Source organism: Lagenorhynchus albirostris, chromosome 2 (genome assembly GCF_949774975.1).
Source record: "Lagenorhynchus albirostris chromosome 2, mLagAlb1.1, whole genome shotgun sequence".
In the NCBI taxonomy this organism is placed as follows: domain Eukaryota; kingdom Metazoa; phylum Chordata; class Mammalia; order Artiodactyla; family Delphinidae; genus Lagenorhynchus; species Lagenorhynchus albirostris.
The window spans coordinates 34,437,860-34,454,978 of record NC_083096.1 but is presented as its reverse complement, the minus strand read 5'-3'; the positions used below and the strand labels follow the sequence as shown (position 1 = coordinate 34,454,978).

Genomic DNA, 17,119 nt, shown 5'->3' with positions numbered 1-17,119 from the left:
ACCTAACCAAGTCTTGAGGGGCAGGGAAGTCTTAGAGGAAGCCAACAAGAATAGGAGCAGCATGTAGGAGGAGAACCATCCTGGAGAGGAAACAGTAAGCTAAGCAGAGAAGTGAGCCTGGTGCTTTGGGGAACTACAAATGGTTCGCATGACTGGGGTTTGGAGGGCAGGGGGTGATAACACAACCCTCTGAGACACGCACACGTTTGTGACGAAGCAGTTTTTCTGAGATGGCAGATAGGGAAGGGCAGAGTCACAGTGCAGTCCCACCTAGATCTGTCTGACTCCAAAGCCTCTGCTGGGAACAACTTCCCGAGCAGGACACGCTCCCCCAAGGATCCTTGACAATGATATAAATGACACAGTGCTGAGCATTACCCAGCTTGGTGATCAGCCCTTTTTTTTGAGATATAATTGACAAAGTTGTAATATATTTAAAGTATATAATGTGATTTAATATATGAGTACCTTGTGAAAGGATTCCCCCCATTGAGTTAAGTAACACATCTATCACGTCACATAATTACCCTTTTTTTTCTAGTGAAAACATTTAAGAAATCAGCCTTTTATAACGGGCCTGGACTCTGGGACTAACTCTTCAAAGCAGTAATATGTTAGTAAGGCCATTAAGGGTTAGTGGAAAGAGGATAATTGCTTGTTAATTATTATTTGTATAATATTTAATATATAGTATATTATACTCTATGATATACTTCTAAATAATAGCCTCATTTACAACTTCAATATTATCTCTCAAAACTTTGCAAAAAAGATATTATCACCTTTTTACAAGCGAGAAACTGTGGCCCAGAGGGGTTAAGTGTCTTGCCCAAGGTCATAGATTCACACCCAGGATTCTCTCAGCCCAGTGCTTTCCCACCATGCCCGGAGCCAGATGAAAGAGGTGTCCAAGGTGTCCCTGTGTAGAGAACATTAAAACGTACTGAAATGGTCAAAAATACGGTGCCTGTTATCTGTTTTGCCCTTGAGACACCTTGTATTGCTGTAAAATGATAATTGTCTACAGAAATAGACAATATCTTCCAGTGGACAGCCAGCCTATCCCTGATGATATTTTTGCAACATAATTACAGGCAACACCACCAACCCTGAGATCAGTCAGCTGACAGTCTCCTGAAATCCCGCTGTCTCCAGCTAAAATTCAGTAACTGAACAATCACAGTATAGTGCTGTTTAGTGCACTATATGTTATTACATTATCTAAAGATAAAATATTTTAATATGACTCCCAAGAAAATATATGGCTTGATTAAAAAAATTTTTAAGGGCTTCCCTGGTGGCACAGTGGTTGAGAGTCCGCCTGCCGATGCAGGGGACGCGGATTCGTGCTCCGTTCTGGGAAGAACCCACATGCCTCAGAGCGGCTGGGCCGGTGAGCCATGGCCGCTGAGCCTGCACGTCCGGAGCCTGTACTCCGCAACGGGAGAGGCCACAACAGTGAGAGGCCCGCGTACCGCAAACAAAATAATAATAATAATAATTTTTTTTAAAAGCTAGTAAGAAAACCAATTGCAGGGAGTTCCCTGGTGCCCTACTGGTTAGGATTCCCGGCTTTCACTGCTGTGGCCCGGGTTCAGTCCCTGGTCGGGGAACTGAGATCCTGCAAGCTGCGCGGCATGGCCAAAAAAATCAAAAAAAGCAGAAACAGAGTACCTTCCTGCTAGGAGGAATGGAACAGCCTAGAAGGCTGGTGCCCCTGGGCCTGAGGAATAAAATTAGCCTGGGTGGTTAATGTTAGTGTTTCTCCCCTTCCACAGGGTCTCTTTGACCATAGGAACTGTCTGACTTGGTTACTTCTCGTGAAAACACCTCAAACCCCTACCAGCTGGAACTCTCAGTTGAAATATTACATTTAAAGGCCAGACAGAACCCAAATGAATGGATGATTGCATCACCTTTCAAATATCACTTAAAAAATCTATGTAGTGAAGACTCAATTCCTTTGGGAAGGAGCAGGAATGAACTGTCACCCGTATCCTCCCTCGGCTTCGATTTTTGTCTCTCTCCCTCTATTACTGGCTTCTCTGCTCTCTCCCAGGCTCCCCCTTCCCTTGTCTCCCCACCCCCTCTTCCCATAAAAAAAAAAAAAAAAAAAAAACAGAAACAAAATGCAGGAATGTGAGAACCGGTTGGCCAGAGAGAAAAAAAATCCTAAACATAATTTGAAAGACTTTATGGCTATATTCATGTTTAGTTAGGTTGGGTTGACTAATATTGTCCAGTTATTGGTGTTTTCTTTTACAAAGTTAAATGAAAATAATCCCAAATAAGTAAATATTATGTCATATTCAGAGCATAGTATAAGTTCCTTATTTTGAACATACTAAAACAAATTACTTATGTTGAACATTACAGAAATTATTTTCTCTTAGCTCCTATCAAAGAAATGTTGAGCAAGTAGATAGAAAACCTAGCTTTAAGGGAGCTCCAAATTGTGACCTGCCTGGGACACCCACATGTTTATCCATCCTTGACTCTGCACAGACTGTCATATGTGTGACTTTCAAGTACATTACCTAAGTTGTTGACTACCTCACAAATTACTCAGAAATCAAGTATGTATCTGGTTTTTAGGAGTTAGAAACCTGTGGGAAAAGTAACTAAGTCAAATATGAAATATTAACTAAGATTACCAGGCCAAAAATCAAACCAGCCTTCGATACAGGTTCAGGAAGGTGCAGGGGAGAGATGTCACCATTGCCTGAGGTATTCTCAGGGGACCCAATCCCAAGCCTGGAACACAGCCACTGATCTTCTCCCTTGGGACTCCCATGCTATGGAGGACAGAACAGCACATCACGTGCCCACCTAGGCTTCTACATTCTCTATCTTTTGCTTTGCTTAGCATCCAGGTTATCTTTTTCCTGTGTCAGGGTCAAAGATGGTGGCCAGAATCCTCTGGGATACCCCAGGGCATCACTAGAATTCTCCTACTCCTCCAGTGAGGCACAACTGCCCACTGCCTTCTCCAATCAAGGCAGATTCTTATTTTTTGAGCTCAATAAGTAAGACTCATCATGTCCACTTTTGGAATGAGGCAACTCTTGGAAAACATGCTAAGGATGCTATACTCTTCTTCTGAGAAGTCATCACCCTACTTTCCTCACACAGCTTAATTTTAAATATAATAACAAGCACAAGCTTTAGAGGTAGACATAGGTTTGAATCCCAGCTTTCTCAGCTCTTTTGATCCCCAGTTGTTCCTTCTGTAGAATGGGACAGGAATGCCTTCTCTGTGGGGCTGTTGAGCACACAGAAGTTTCAATAAACAGAAGCTCTTATTATTATTATACAATGTTGATTAAAACGAGAAGAGAAATACTCAGAATATAGAGTTTGGGATGATATGAAGGAACTAGTGAATTGAGAAGTGAATAGACCCGGACCCACCCTGGATTCTGCTCATTAGTGCCGTGGGTGCAGTTGAAGTTGGACAAAGTTGTGCAGTGTGGCAGACCAGCCAGGTTCATAGGTCTCTGTTGGGTAAGTGCACTGTGACCCTGACCCGGCTTCATCTTCAGTGGCCCGAAAACTCAATCCCATCCAGAAGTCATCTCAGGGAGGCTGACTTAGGCCCACAAACTCACAGAGGCCTGTGCATAAGACAAGATGGTCAGTGGGCCTGACACACATGTAAGCCTGACCAGCACATTCCCTCCCTGGAAGAAAACTACCCAGGAAAAAGGTGATCAGAAGGTACTCAGAGAGTTGGGAATCTTCACAGAGAAGTTTGTTTTATAACTTGAAAATATAATGGTGTCAGGCCTTGTTAGTCAGCTGCAGAGTCTCCACAATAGGGACACCTGACAGACAGCCAGATATTCCCAAAAGACTAAGGTGTCTGCCAGACAGAAGCCAGAGATGTGTAGCCACTCTTCTCCTCTCAATGTCTCCTTTCTTTACTTCTAAGACTGACCAACTTCCCTTCAGATCAACACATTTCTTCTTTAGATATGTTCATACTCCAATCAGTCTAGTCTTCTGCCTAGGAAACCTCTCATTACATGTTGATTTTAGAGTTTAACACAGTATTTCCAAGTTCTTGGTGGAGGGGTGGGGGGTTGTCAGTGGGTAACTAAGGGTGGCCTATGGGTACAATAGTCTCTGGCTTGCTCCCCTCTTACAGAGTTGAAAGGTCATAGAAAATTAGAATCATCTGTGTTAGAAGGGAATGCCTTCATTATACAGATGCAACTTTCTCAGTGACACGTTGACAGTTGGGGCCACACACTCAGCTCTTTAAACCAAAAATTCTCCTCTACCCCTTTTCCTATCTTCTTTCCCTGGTTTTATTTGGGGTGGATGGGAGGGTATCCATGGAAGAAGGCAAATGTGGCAACAAAAGCAGTAAAAACTAGGTTATAATGTTTTCCCTGGATACTTCCAGGCTCAAAGCTAGCTGCAGACTCTTGGGTACAAGTCCGCAGAGGAGTGATTGACACGTTGCCCTTTGAGCCCACCAGCCTCTCTCCAGAGGGTTTCCTAGGGTACCTTGCTGCAGAAACTTCTGGCTGAATGCTTAGCTGGGTCACAGGCATTCCTGTGCTTCTGCTTCCTGTGCCCAAAGCAATCACCACAAAGTTATGATTACTTAAGTGAATCTGGAGTTTGGGGCTTAGGGACAGCTGCAGCCCCATGGCCTGACCCTTCTCTGGGTCCATCCCTCCCATCCGTGCTCCTGGGCCACTTGCTGTATCATTTCAGTCTCCATTTCATGTTACAAAGCATTTTTCCACTTTCTTCCTAGCACAGGGGTGGAGGCTATGGAGATTATATAAACTTTCTCTTCTTTTTTTTTTTTTGCCACGCAGTGCAGCTTGCAGGATCTCTTAGTTCCCCAACCAGGGACTGAACACAGGCCACAGCAGTGAGAGTGCCAAGTCCTAACCACTGGATCACCAGGGAATTCCCTAAACTCTTTCTCTTCTATTTGAAGTCAAGCTCCCAAGTTCTTAGGCGATTTCCTAGTGCTGGGTCACTTCTTTAATAAATATTTATTGAAATCATATGGTAGTCATCACCAACCTGAAATTAGTGATGTAATAAGCTATACACCACCTCCTCTAGGTAGGGCTCTTGCCAAAAACGTTTTTCCAGAATCTAATCTTGAGAAAACAATCAGACAACCCAGAACATGGGTTGACAACCCAGACTCTCTACAATACAACTCTTTAAATAGAAAGTCAGTGTTATGAAAAGCAAAAAAAATGGCAAGGGATTACTGTAGATTAAAGCTCTCCAATAGAACCGTCAGTGATAAGGAAAACAGTCCACGTCTGAGCTGTTCAATATAGTGGCCACTATTACATGTGGCAACTGAGCACTTGAAACGTGGCCAGTGTGACTGATGAGCCAATTTTAAATTTATTTAATTTCCATTAATTTGAATATAAATAACCACATATGGCTACTGGCTCCTGTATTGGACACAGCATAGTTCTACATTAAAAAAAGACTAAAGAAACAAAATGACCAAATGCAATGCATGAACTTTTATTGGATCCTGGATCAGAGGAAGGGAAGTGAGAAAAAAATATTTCAAGGGATATAGATAAATGTAAATTTTTTATGATATTATTGAGCTAAAGTTAATTTTTTTAGGTGTGATAAGGGTAACGGTATTGTTACCAAGTCCGAGCTCCTACTGCTTGCCGCACAACAGGCCAATAAATGGAGAGTTGAGTTCTTGGGGCACGGAATAGCGACTATATTTGGAAAGCCAGATGACCAAGAAGATGATGGACTAGTGTTCCAAAGAACCATCTTACCCTAGTTAGAATTCAGGCTTCTTTTATACTAACGGAGAAAGTGGTGTGGTTGGTTGTTGAAATGTCTTGATGTTGGTGATGTAATCCTTTGTGCTTGCAGCTGTCCACATAGGTCAGATCACCATGTTTCTATAAACCTCCAACAGGACAAATGTTATTCTCTGTTCTGCAACTTTTTATCTCTATATGAACGGAAAAGTATTATACTTACTTTTAAAGGTCAGAGCCTGGACTTCCCTGGTGGCAGAAGTGATTAAGAATCTGCCTGCCAATGCAGGGGACACGGGTTCAAGCTCTGGTCCGGGAAGATCCCACATGTCGCGGAGCAACTAAGCCCGTGCGCCACAACTACAGAGCCTGTGTGTGCTCTAGAGCCCGCGAGCCACAACTATTGAGCCCACGTGCCACAACTACTAAAGCCCATGTGCCTAGAGCCCGTGCCGTGCAACAAGAGAAGCCACTGCAATGAGAAGCCCATGCACCACAACTAGAGAAAGCCCGCGCACAGCAACGAAGACCCAATGCAGCCAAAAATAAATAAATAAATTTATTTTAAAAATAAATAAATAAAGGTCTGAGCCTTGAGAATGCACTATCCTGTATATTTCAGGTGATAGGCAACATTCTTAACTTACAGCAAAAGTAACAGAATACAAAGGTTAAAGTAAAAGAAACAGATCTAATATGGAGTCAGATTTGTTCTTCCTTATACAGTATTTTGGTTTTATAGGAGAATTTAATTATTAGGGCCTATGTACTAAAGTATTTAGGGATGAAGTGTGTGCTACTTACTTTCAAAAGGTTTGATATGTATACACAAAGAGACAAAGCAGATGAGGCAAAATGTCAGTAATTGAAAATCCAGCTTTAGGACATACTGATATACATTATACTCTTCTTTTAACATTTCTATGGGTTTGAAATTTTAAAAAAAAAGTGGGAAGTAAAAAGGAGAGAGGCAGGCACCAATTGGAAGTGTGATAGTAACAGAGCAAGGCTGACCACTTCCCCAGCTTCCAAAAAGCTGTGTTCCAAACATGTACATGTAAATCTGCTGTTGGCACTCTGAATGTGCTTTCCCTCTCTCTTATTTATGACTGTCTATCTGGGAGACTGAAGCTTACTATCGAAGAAATACAATACCCCTACCCCCACCAAAGGAATTGTCACTCCTTTAATAGAAACTCTGTGACTTGGGGGGATACCAGGAACTTGCTAATCTTCCCTCTTAAATCCTCACTCTTCACACTTCTGATTTGGCAAACTTAAAGTAGCTCCTCTTACAGACAACCGGGGCCAAAGCCAAAATTTTGTATTTGAAATGCTTGTTTACTTTGCAATGTACTATTTGCATATAAGTTAAATAATTTTAAATTGGTCACACAGTTAAAGGAACACAGATCAAACCGATTGTAAATGCTCCAGGTGATGAATAAGGGCTGCAATCATAAGGGAAATATTCCTAAATCGGTTGATGCATAAGTCAGGCTTTAAAGCAGCATTTCTCAAAGTGGAATCTGGTCTGGGTATCACCTCAGTACTTGACAAAAAGGCAGATTCCCCTGGGTTCTACCACAGCCCTGCAGAGTCAGAATGTTCATATTTAACAAGCATCCCCAAGTAATTCTTATGCACACTAAAGTTTGAGAACCCAAAGTATGGTAAGATTTAGGTGTGTGAAAAGAAGCCTGAAGGGTATTCTGATAGGTGAAGCACGCTGAGTGAAGATACAAAGTAAAAATGAAATTGGGCTTTTAAAGAGCAGAAGGAACATCACCCTTTGGAGGGGGAAGATTCCCGTTTGAGATCAGGTGAGATAGAGTTGTTAGGTAGGGTGGGGCTTTGGACACCAATTCAGAAAGGTTGGACAATTTTTGGATAATTGGTAGACAATGAAGGAACAATGATGTTTTAGGAAAATCATCCTGGCTGGTTGTACAGGATGCACTGAAGATTTTAAAACACTAAAATCAGGGAGATCAATAAACAGGTTTCTGAAGATGATCCAGGTGCGAATAATGAAAGCCTGAACATGAAAGTGGCACTGGATACAAAGCATAAAGGATGGGTGGGAGAAATGTCTTTGAAGGAAGGATCAGTAGGATGTGGTGACTGACTTTTTAAAACGGAGGGGCTGTAGAGGAATGTGTGTAAGAGGAAATATTAATAATGCTCACTACTACACACTACTATATATAAAATAGATAACTAATAAGGACCTACTGTATAGCACAGGGAACTCTGCTCAATACTCTGTAATGACCTATATGGGAAAAGAATCTAAAAAAGAGTAGATATGTGTATATGTATAACTGATTCACTTTGCTGTGCACCTGAAACTAACACAACACTGTAAAGCAACCATACTCGAATAAAATTTTTTTTAAATGCTCAAGGTCTACAAGCAAAAACAAAAACCTAATAACATAGTTTTAAAATTGGCTAAGGAGTTGAATAGATTTTTCTCCAAAGAAGACATACAAATGGCCAAAAAATACATGAAAAAACATTGAATGTCACTAATCATCAGGGAAATACAAATCAAAACCACAATGAGATATCACTTCACACCTATCAGGATGGCTATTATTAAAAAAAAAAAAAAAGACAACAAGTGTTGGCGAGGATGTGGAGAAATTGGAACCCTTGTACACTGTTGGTTGGAATGCAAAATGTTGCAGCCACTATGGAAAACAGTATGAAGTTTCCTCAAAAAACTAAAAATAGAACTATCATATGATCCAACAATCCTATTTCTGGGAATTTATCCAAGAGAATTGAAATCAGGATCTCAAAGAGATGTTGGCACTTCCATGTTCATTGCAGCACTATTTACAATAGCCAGGATAAGGAAGCAACCTAAATGTCTATCAAATGATGAGTTTAAAAAGTAGTATATGCATACAATAGAATATTATTCAGCCATTACAAAGAAGGAAATTCTACAATAAGCGACAACATAGATGAACCTTAAAAACATTATGCTAAGTGTAATACCCAAGTCACAGAAAGACAACTACTGCATGATTCCACTCATACGCGGTATCTAAAATAGTCAAATTTATAGAGTCAAAGAGTGGAAGAAATAGTGGTTGCTAAGAGCTGGGGGGAGGGGGAAATGGGGAGTTACTAATCAATGGGCTTAAGGTTCAGTTAAGCAAGATGAATAAATTCTAGAGATCTGCCGTACAACACTGTACCTCTCTTGCACACTTAAAATTTTGTATTTTTTGTATTGTATTGAATACTTTAAAACTTAAGAGGTAGATCTCATGTTAAGTGTTCCTACCACAATAAAATAAAAATGTTCAGGTCTGAAGCCTGAGTGAAAGGAAGAAATGATGAGGCCAGTGACAGAAATAGCTGTTTTTGTGGTGATGCAGTGAGAGGGAGGCTCTGGCACGACAGCCAAATGGAGGCACCTTTATAGCAGTTGAACAGAACTGACTGGAGATAAAGATATAAATAAAATTTAGACAAAGAGAAATTTGAAGCCAAGGCAATTCACTAAAGTAAAAAGTTTAAAGAATGATCAGCTTAAGGACCAAGACTGAAGCCTTAGGAAATTCTTAGGGAGTGATGGGATGGAAGGAAACCATGAAAGAAAAAGGCGATCATCACAGAAGTAGGAGGCTAAACAAGAAAAAGTGTCACAGAAGCCGCGTGAGAAACAAATTTCAAGGAGTTGTCAACTATGTTAAAGCCAATGGGAATTGAGAAAAGACCATTGGAAAGGGAACTGAGACATTCGGAAAAGATGAGTAGCCTAGCCTGAACTTCCTTACCTGGGTAACAAATATTTTGGGCTAAATATATTCATTGTGAACCGTGCTGATGTTCTCTCCTCACAGAACGTAAGAGGTAGCCTATCAAGAGATCTAACCAGGGCTGTTTTCCCATTGCCCTGTTGCTTTTACTTCTATTCCTGGGAAAAGTATAGAAAATGGAACTTATTTTCTTTGCCGTGAAGCTCATGTCCCCTTAACTGCTACCTAAAGGGCAGGCAGGTCAGAAAAGTTACAGGCTAAAAAATTAAAAGTATTTGCAAAACTGTAGTTTAATCGTTATTCATGAGCAACAGCAACAACTGGAGGAGGGCTGCCAGTGTACTCCAATTAGCTTCCAGCCCAAATGATGTGATGACTAGAGATTGTGGAAGTGAGGATGAGGAACCGTCTGTTGTTTTCTATCTTTACTGCAGTAGCTAGTTATTAAATATTAATAACTAACATTTAACGACATGGGTTTTCCTAAGAGTCAGCCTTTTAATCTGTCCTTGAATTTGACTGATATTGGGTCTTTGGGGAAAAATATAAGAGCTAGGCTTCATCATGTTCACAAGATCCTGGATATGTCCATCCAACTGAAAGAATAGGAAATAGATTTGGAGCATGAGGGATGAGGCTTGAGCTTTTATTAGTGCAATAATGTATGGCATCTATGGAATAATTTTTAATCTTAGCTCCATAAAACTTTTAAAGATAGTGAGAAATCTACCTGGGGACGGATTTAGGCAGGTGAAATCATGTCGAACAAATCGCTTCTGAAGGATCTTCTCTATTCCAGAATTATTTTAAAATAAGATTCCAAACGGTTGAAAGGATTTGAAACTTTGCGTAGTTTTTTTAAAAAGAAAAATAGTGCATTAACTACACTTCCCAGGAGGCCAGGCGGGCGAGTCTCCTCACTCGCCTACTTCTCTTCACCGCGAGGTAAGATGGGAAATGTAGTGCCTCAAGCAACGCTGCACGTGACGCACGCGGAGGAAGGCGAGAGGGACTGCGCCGCCTGGTGCGGTATGGGGTCTGGGGAGTCTGGTTGTGAACGTCTTTTTCCCCAGAATTTGGTTTTTGCAGTGCGGGGAGGGCTCCCATCTTCTCCCTGACCGTGAAATGAGCTGGCCCGGGTTCATTTGCCCGCCGGAGCAACTCCGGGGAAGTCCCGGTGGGTGAGACACCGTGGTGCCTCATCCAGTTTCTCGGTAGCCGGGCGGGGAGGGGGAGAAGGTGAGAACAGCAGGGGGCTAGAAGCTTGCGCCCTGCGCCCCACCCAGGCTGCGGCCGCCCGGGGAGGAAGCGCGTATAGGTTGAGTGCGAAGTTTCCTTTTTTGCTTTCTCGTCAGAGAAGCCCCAACGGGCGGTTCGGCGGGAATGCCAAACTTCAGTTTGAGCGGGGTCGCGAGCCAAAGGGTTTAAAATAAGTTACTCCCCCCACTTCCCGCCGCCGTATAGCGTCCATCCCGCTAGCCATGGGCAGCCGCGATCACCTGTTCAAAGTGCTGGTGGTGGGTGACGCCGCAGTGGGCAAGACGTCCTTGGTGCAGCGATATTCCCAGGACAGCTTCAGCAAACACTACAAGTCCACGGTGGGAGGTGAGACGTCGCTGCGGGGGCGGGGTAGACGAGAGGCCGGGATCACGGGACTTGAGCCGCGGACTCAAGTGGGGTGGGGAACGGGGGATTTGGTGTCTTTGGGTCCTTCCTCGGGCCTGGAAATAGGTGTCTGGGATCCTGAAAGGAGGCATGCTGGTGTTTGATTTGCATGCCTCTCTTGGGTTTCCCCCAATTAAGTTTTCCCAGCCTGAGCTGATTGTCTGGAAAGAGAGCAAAACTGTGACGATGGGAAATGAGGGCGGGTGGATGAGAAAATGAGCGATTCCTGCGTTTCGCTAGGGAACTCAAGTCTCCTCCTGCAGCCTTCCTAGCGGTCACAGGCACATCTCTGCGATCAGCAGAAGCAGCTGAGACCCTCTGGAGCGCCTGGTTAGGTACCAGTTGGGGCTGTTGTCCTGCCTCTCACGGGAGTTACAGACAGCTGTTGAAGGAACAGAAAGGTGTTTAACCTGGCCTCACGGAGCCTAGCTTTGTTATGGAAATACCTGCATGGGAGGGCCCCTTGGCCACACAATCAGATGCTTATCAGGGCTGAAGAGCTGTGTGTTTTTTGTCCATCGATTGCTTAAATAAAGACTAGGAATTCTTCCTAGTGTAAAATATACCACTTTTCTGACCTATCTTCCCACACACACACACCTTTTTCTCTCAAACTGGGGAGATGAAGGAGGCAGGGAAGACAAAGAGTTAATTCCTTTCTTTCCAGTTTGGCCTTTGGACTCAACTGTCTTTTCAGAAGTAGAAAAATGCCTTCTAATTAGAAGTTTAGATGGGAAGAGCTGGTGAAGAGGGAAAGTAACAAACATTTATTTATCTCCATTAAAAGAACATTTTTTAAGGAAAAAAAATTGCAGTAATGTAAGTTTTGAAATTGTGTGCTAGTGTTCATTCTGGAATTTTTTTAAATTAACATGCATTTACATTGCAGTTAAAACACCCTCCTTAAGAACATTCATCAAGGGCTTCCCTGGTGGCGCAGTGGTTGAGAGTCCGCGTGCCGATGCAGGGGACACGGGTTCGTGCCCCGGTCCGGGAAGATCCCACATGCCGCGGAGCGGCTGGGCCCGTGAGCCATGGCCGCTGGGCCTGCGCGTCCGGAGCCTGTGCTTCGCAATGGGAGAGCACAACAGTGAGAGGTCCGCGTACCGCAAAAAAAAAAGAGCATTCATCAAAATTAAGGGTTTAAAGTTTCAAACAAACAAAAGTTTCACAGATTGTTTCCTGACCATTCTGCCCCACACTGCTCAATAATATGAGCGTCCCTATTTCATGGATTTGGTTTAAAAGTATCCCACTAATTTTTAGCAATTGTTGTAGTTTTCCTTTAGTAGAGAATATAATTGACTGGCTAATTTTTTGTTCAGTGTTTATTCTTAATTTTCCATAGCTTTTATTTCTGTCATAGACGTGGAGAAATGTATTTCCAAATCTCAGAAATTATCCTGTTGCTGTCCTTATCAAAAGCTCTCCCCCGCAGCCTTAACTCATGGACTCAGCATCTACAGATGTGGCAGTAGATTCCAGCACTGTTCTTAAGCATCATCCATGGAGTATCTTCTTGCTGGTGAATCCTCTGGGACCTTTTCACTTTATCCCATTCCTGCCCAAGATAATTCCTATGGCCTTATGGAGAATGTAGAATTCCCTGAGGGTGTGTTTTTCTCATAATACAGTTGGACTAGAAACCAACACTGAAATGTGGAAGATGCAAAAGCCAACCCACTTACCTCATTTCCCTCTTCTACCCCATCATCCCTTCCCTGAGAAAACCCCCTAAATCTCCCAGAAACTGTTTAACCTGAGATTAGGAGTTGTTTTTATAATTACTCCCATCCTCCTATCCCCAGCCTTAGAGACAAGTAGGATCAAATACATTGATTTGATGAGAGAGTAAAAACTGGAGATGCCTTCAGAGATGCATGTGAATTACCTGTCCCACACTTAATACATGAGTGTGGGCTCATCTCAGTCCATTGAGGGCTTAAAAGTAACCAAACAAATAAATAATGAATGAATGAATGGGATTGGAGTTGTGTGTCTCTAGGGTTGTAATTGCATATTTGATATGACTTTGTGGATTTTTTAAGGTAAATTTAATTCAAGTATATTATACATAAATTTTCAGTGGATTTTGCTCTGAAGGTTCTCCAGTGGTCTGACTCAGAGATGGTGCGCCTCCAGCTGTGGGATATCGCAGGTAGGATGGATAAGACTGGACAAGAACAAGGAAGACATTTTGGTTTAACCAACAAGCTCTCAGAGAAAAAATGGGACAGGGAGACCAGAAGTTTTTTCCTGAAGCTGGAATGATTGAACTGCTCTGAGGACATATAAGCTGAATAGATGTAGAGCTTTTGTAGATGTTTTCTGTAGATGTTTTGCCCTGAATAAATGTAGAGCAGTCTGTGTGGGTGAGGGTCTGGCAAAGTAGTGAACTGTCCAGACCGTAGGTAGATGCTCCCACAGCAGGGGGAGGGGGTGCTCTTTCTAGGTTTTCAGCTGACCTTGGTGAGAAACAAGAAAAGAGAAGACAATAATTATAATAGCTAATCCTTATTTATTATGTGCCAAGCACTTTTCTGAGCATTTTAGATTCACTGACTCATTATTAATCCTTACAACTATCCTATGATAAAAAGCTACTGCTTGTTTCCCCACTTTACAGATGCTTAATCTGAAGCACCGAAAGCTTGACTTGTCTAAAGTCACATAGATAGTAAATGACAGAGCAGGGATTTGGAATTGGGTGATCTGGGCGCAGAATCTGGACTCACCCACTACGCATACTGCCCTCTTTCCCACAATGAAGATGGAAAGGGCAGGGTGTCAGGGAGGGTTCCAAGGCTGGCTCTCAGGATCACCTTCTCAAGAACCGTCTCCTTACTTCCCAGGGCAGGAGCGCTTCACCTCTATGACCCGACTTTACTATCGGGATGCATCTGCCTGTGTTATTATGTTTGATGTTACCAACGCCACTACCTTCAGCAACAGCCAAAGATGGAAACAGGACCTGGACAGCAAGCTCACACTGCCTAATGGAGAGCCGGTGCCCTGCCTGCTCTTAGCCAACAAGGTATGTGGTCGATCTTGGAAAATGGCCCCTGGCCTCAATCCGTGGGCAGAGAGTAAGCGTGTCTAAACTGCACTCTGATTGTGGGTATCCACTTGCCCTTCTCTACCTCCTTTCAAGAGATGTTGAGACTTTCTTTGGGAAGAATGTTGGCTGTAGATTTCAGATGCTGCTGTTCTAGCCATGGGTGGAACTGTTTTAAATCCACACGTATCTGAGCAATGTTTCTATTCCCAGGAAGTTTATGGTGTTGCCTTTTATTTATTTTCTTTGCCAGTGTGATCTGTCCCCTTGGGCAGTGAGCCGAGACCAGGTTGACCGGTTCAGTAAAGAGAATGGTTTCACAGGTTGGACAGAAACATCAGTCAAGGAGAACAAAAATATTAATGAGGCCATGAGGTGAGTAGCTCATCCTGTTCTAGGGATAGGCACGCAGATTTACCCATCTTCCACTGCAGCCCCTTGGACCTCCTTTCCTTGTTTCTGAGCAAACAAGAACAGACTGAGCCACTGGAATGCCAGCTCCTGAAGGTCAGGAGCAAACAAGAACAGACTGAGCCACTGGAATGCCAGCTCCTGAAGGTCAGGAGCTGTCTTCTCTCCTGAGATAATTGGGGACAAAGGGGCATTTAAACCTTGTGGCTTTACTGAGTGCCACCTGGTGACAAGACAGATAATATCTGCCATTTCTCCATCCAGCTTCTCAGGCTTGTTTTTTATTTGTTTTTTAGAGTCCTCATTGAGAAGATGATGAGCAATTCCAGGGAAGATATGTCTTTGTCCACCCAAGGGAACTACATCAACCTGCAGACCAAGCCCTCTTCCAGCTGGGCCTGCTGCTAGTAGCGTTTGGCTTGTTTTCCCTCCCAGTTCTAGGAGATCCTTCTCTTCCCTTTGGTTGCCCACCCAGCAGTTTTACTAAGTACATTTGAACTGTCTGCTGCTGACGGTCCAGTAAGGAGGGCCATCATCACTAAGAAAAGACACGTGGGACCCATGGGCATTTCTGCTGCCTCTGCTGCAAGTTGCCTGTCACTTGCTGCTGGCTCACGGGGCCCAGTCAGTGCCTTCTGTCCAGAAAAGATCATCTCATCTCTCAATTTGTGATCTGGGATTTTGTGGGAAGGATTAGAAGTCAGCATCTGTGTTTTACGGATCATAATTCTCACCTACTTTTGAGCATATTTTTCCATTTAATGTATGTTGATATCTCAATCTGATAGGACTTCAGATTGCAAGGAAAATGAGATCAAAGGTCATTTCCCAAATTCCTTGTTGATCATTGCTTTCAGATTCTTTCTGTCTTGGACTTTGAATTTAAACACCTGATTCTGAGATACAGGAGAAATGGGGCTGGATATCTATGGGTTTAGGGCTACTGGAGGTAAACCAAAAGTCACTATTTCTTTAAGCTTCTCAAGTCATATTAGCTTTCTTTTGTCTTGGTTTTAAAAATAGTTAACCTTTTAAATGATCTGTCTTTGGTTAGAGCGATTCTTTCCCCAAAAAATTAATTCTCACTTTAAGGTTTTCTAGTGTCTCTCTCCCAGTGGGATGGGGACAGGGTTTGCAGGTTGATGTCTTGCCACGTAATGCTGCAAGTGACATCAGCTGGCCGTGGTACCCTGAACTAGGTCTATTCCTCACAGCTCTGGGAGTCTGAATGGAAGAAGAGGGTCAGGTTAACAGAACAAAATCCTATGGGGCAACTTGCTTAGGAGCACTTTGGGTGTCTAGCACTTAACAGCCATAGAAAATAAATATTATGTGTAGACCTTTGCCTGGGGGTGGAGAGTAGATAGACAGAAAATCATTAGGTAATTTAAGTGCTAAATTGGGTGGAGTTTTTAGTATCAAATCACTTCTAGACAGTTTAATTTGTTAAATTCTCACAGGATGGTGATTTATAACCTGTCCAACGTTATGAATATTCTTAGTGAGCTCAGGCTTAGAGCTCTTTGAGAGACACTTACCTAAATAAGTGTTCTAAGTCAGTGGTTCCCAAATCTGACTAATGAGAACCACCTGGGAAGTTTAACGATTTTAAAATAAAATGTTTTAAGATTTCTGTTTCCCAACCTCAAACCTACTGAACCAAAATGTCCAGGGATGAAGCTTGGGGATTTGTTGTTGTTGTTTTTCAGAGTTTCCCAGGCAATTCTGATCAGCCCGGTTTGGAAACCCTTGCTGGAGAACGTGGTAAAGATGCAGAGACCCAGGCCTTCCCTGGGCTTCTGCAGGCTCCATTAATTCTCCAGGTGATTTTGACACACACCAGACTTTGAAAAGCACTGTCCTAAGAGAGCTCAGAGGCCAAATATCAGAGCCTTCGGTGGTTTGTTTGTTTTTAATGCCAGTTGTTATAAATTTTGCACAATCTTCTGAGACCTTCAGGTTCTCTTTTGTATTACTCTTTCCAGGTAGGGTTTTTATTACAATGATTCTGAAAATAATAGTGGAATAACAAGTTCTCTATGAAAATAAAATTGATTTTTATTCACTGGTTTGAACCCCTGAAAAAGCACAAATAAATGGGAAATAAGTATTGTATTGATGGTAATTATTGGCCTTCAATGTGACTTTGTTATTTTATACTGATAGAGTATTGTGGAAATGGAGACTTTATTTTTTAAATACCTTCTTTAAAAATGAAGGTAAGGGCTTCCCTGGTGGCGCAGTGGTTGAGAGTCTGCCTGCCGATGCAGGGGACACAGGTTCGTGCCCTGGTCCGGGAAGATCCCACACGCCGCAGAGCGGCTGGGCCCGTGAGCCGTGGCCGCTGAGCCTGCGCGTCCAGAGCCTGTGCCCCGCAATGGGAGAGGCCACAACAGTGAGAGGCCCGTGTACCGCAAAAAAAAAAAAAAAAA

The 17,119-nt window shown here is 42.8% G+C and overlaps 1 protein-coding gene across 5 annotated transcripts; it reads left to right on the top strand.

The window, feature by feature from the left end:
* The first annotated feature begins 10,533 nt into the window (after positions 1–10,533).
* On the top strand, positions 10,534–16,800 carry RAB29 (RAB29, member RAS oncogene family). 5 transcript variants are annotated; one of them, XM_060129685.1, is made up of 6 exons: positions 10,534–10,585; positions 10,912–11,161; positions 13,308–13,379; positions 14,074–14,255; positions 14,530–14,651; positions 14,984–16,800. In XM_060129685.1, exons 2-6 carry the CDS (start codon positions 11,038–11,040, stop codon positions 15,093–15,095), a joined length of 612 nt encoding a protein of 203 aa, XP_059985668.1. In that variant the 5' UTR covers positions 10,534–10,585; positions 10,912–11,037; the 3' UTR covers positions 15,096–16,800. The 5 variants fall into 5 exon arrangements, with proteins under 5 accessions (XP_059985668.1, XP_059985685.1, XP_059985694.1 ...); XM_060129702.1 differs by having other exon boundaries at positions 10,540–10,585; positions 11,036–11,161; XM_060129693.1 differs by having other exon boundaries at positions 10,561–10,580; positions 10,917–11,161.
* Positions 16,801–17,119: the final 319 nt, after the last annotated feature.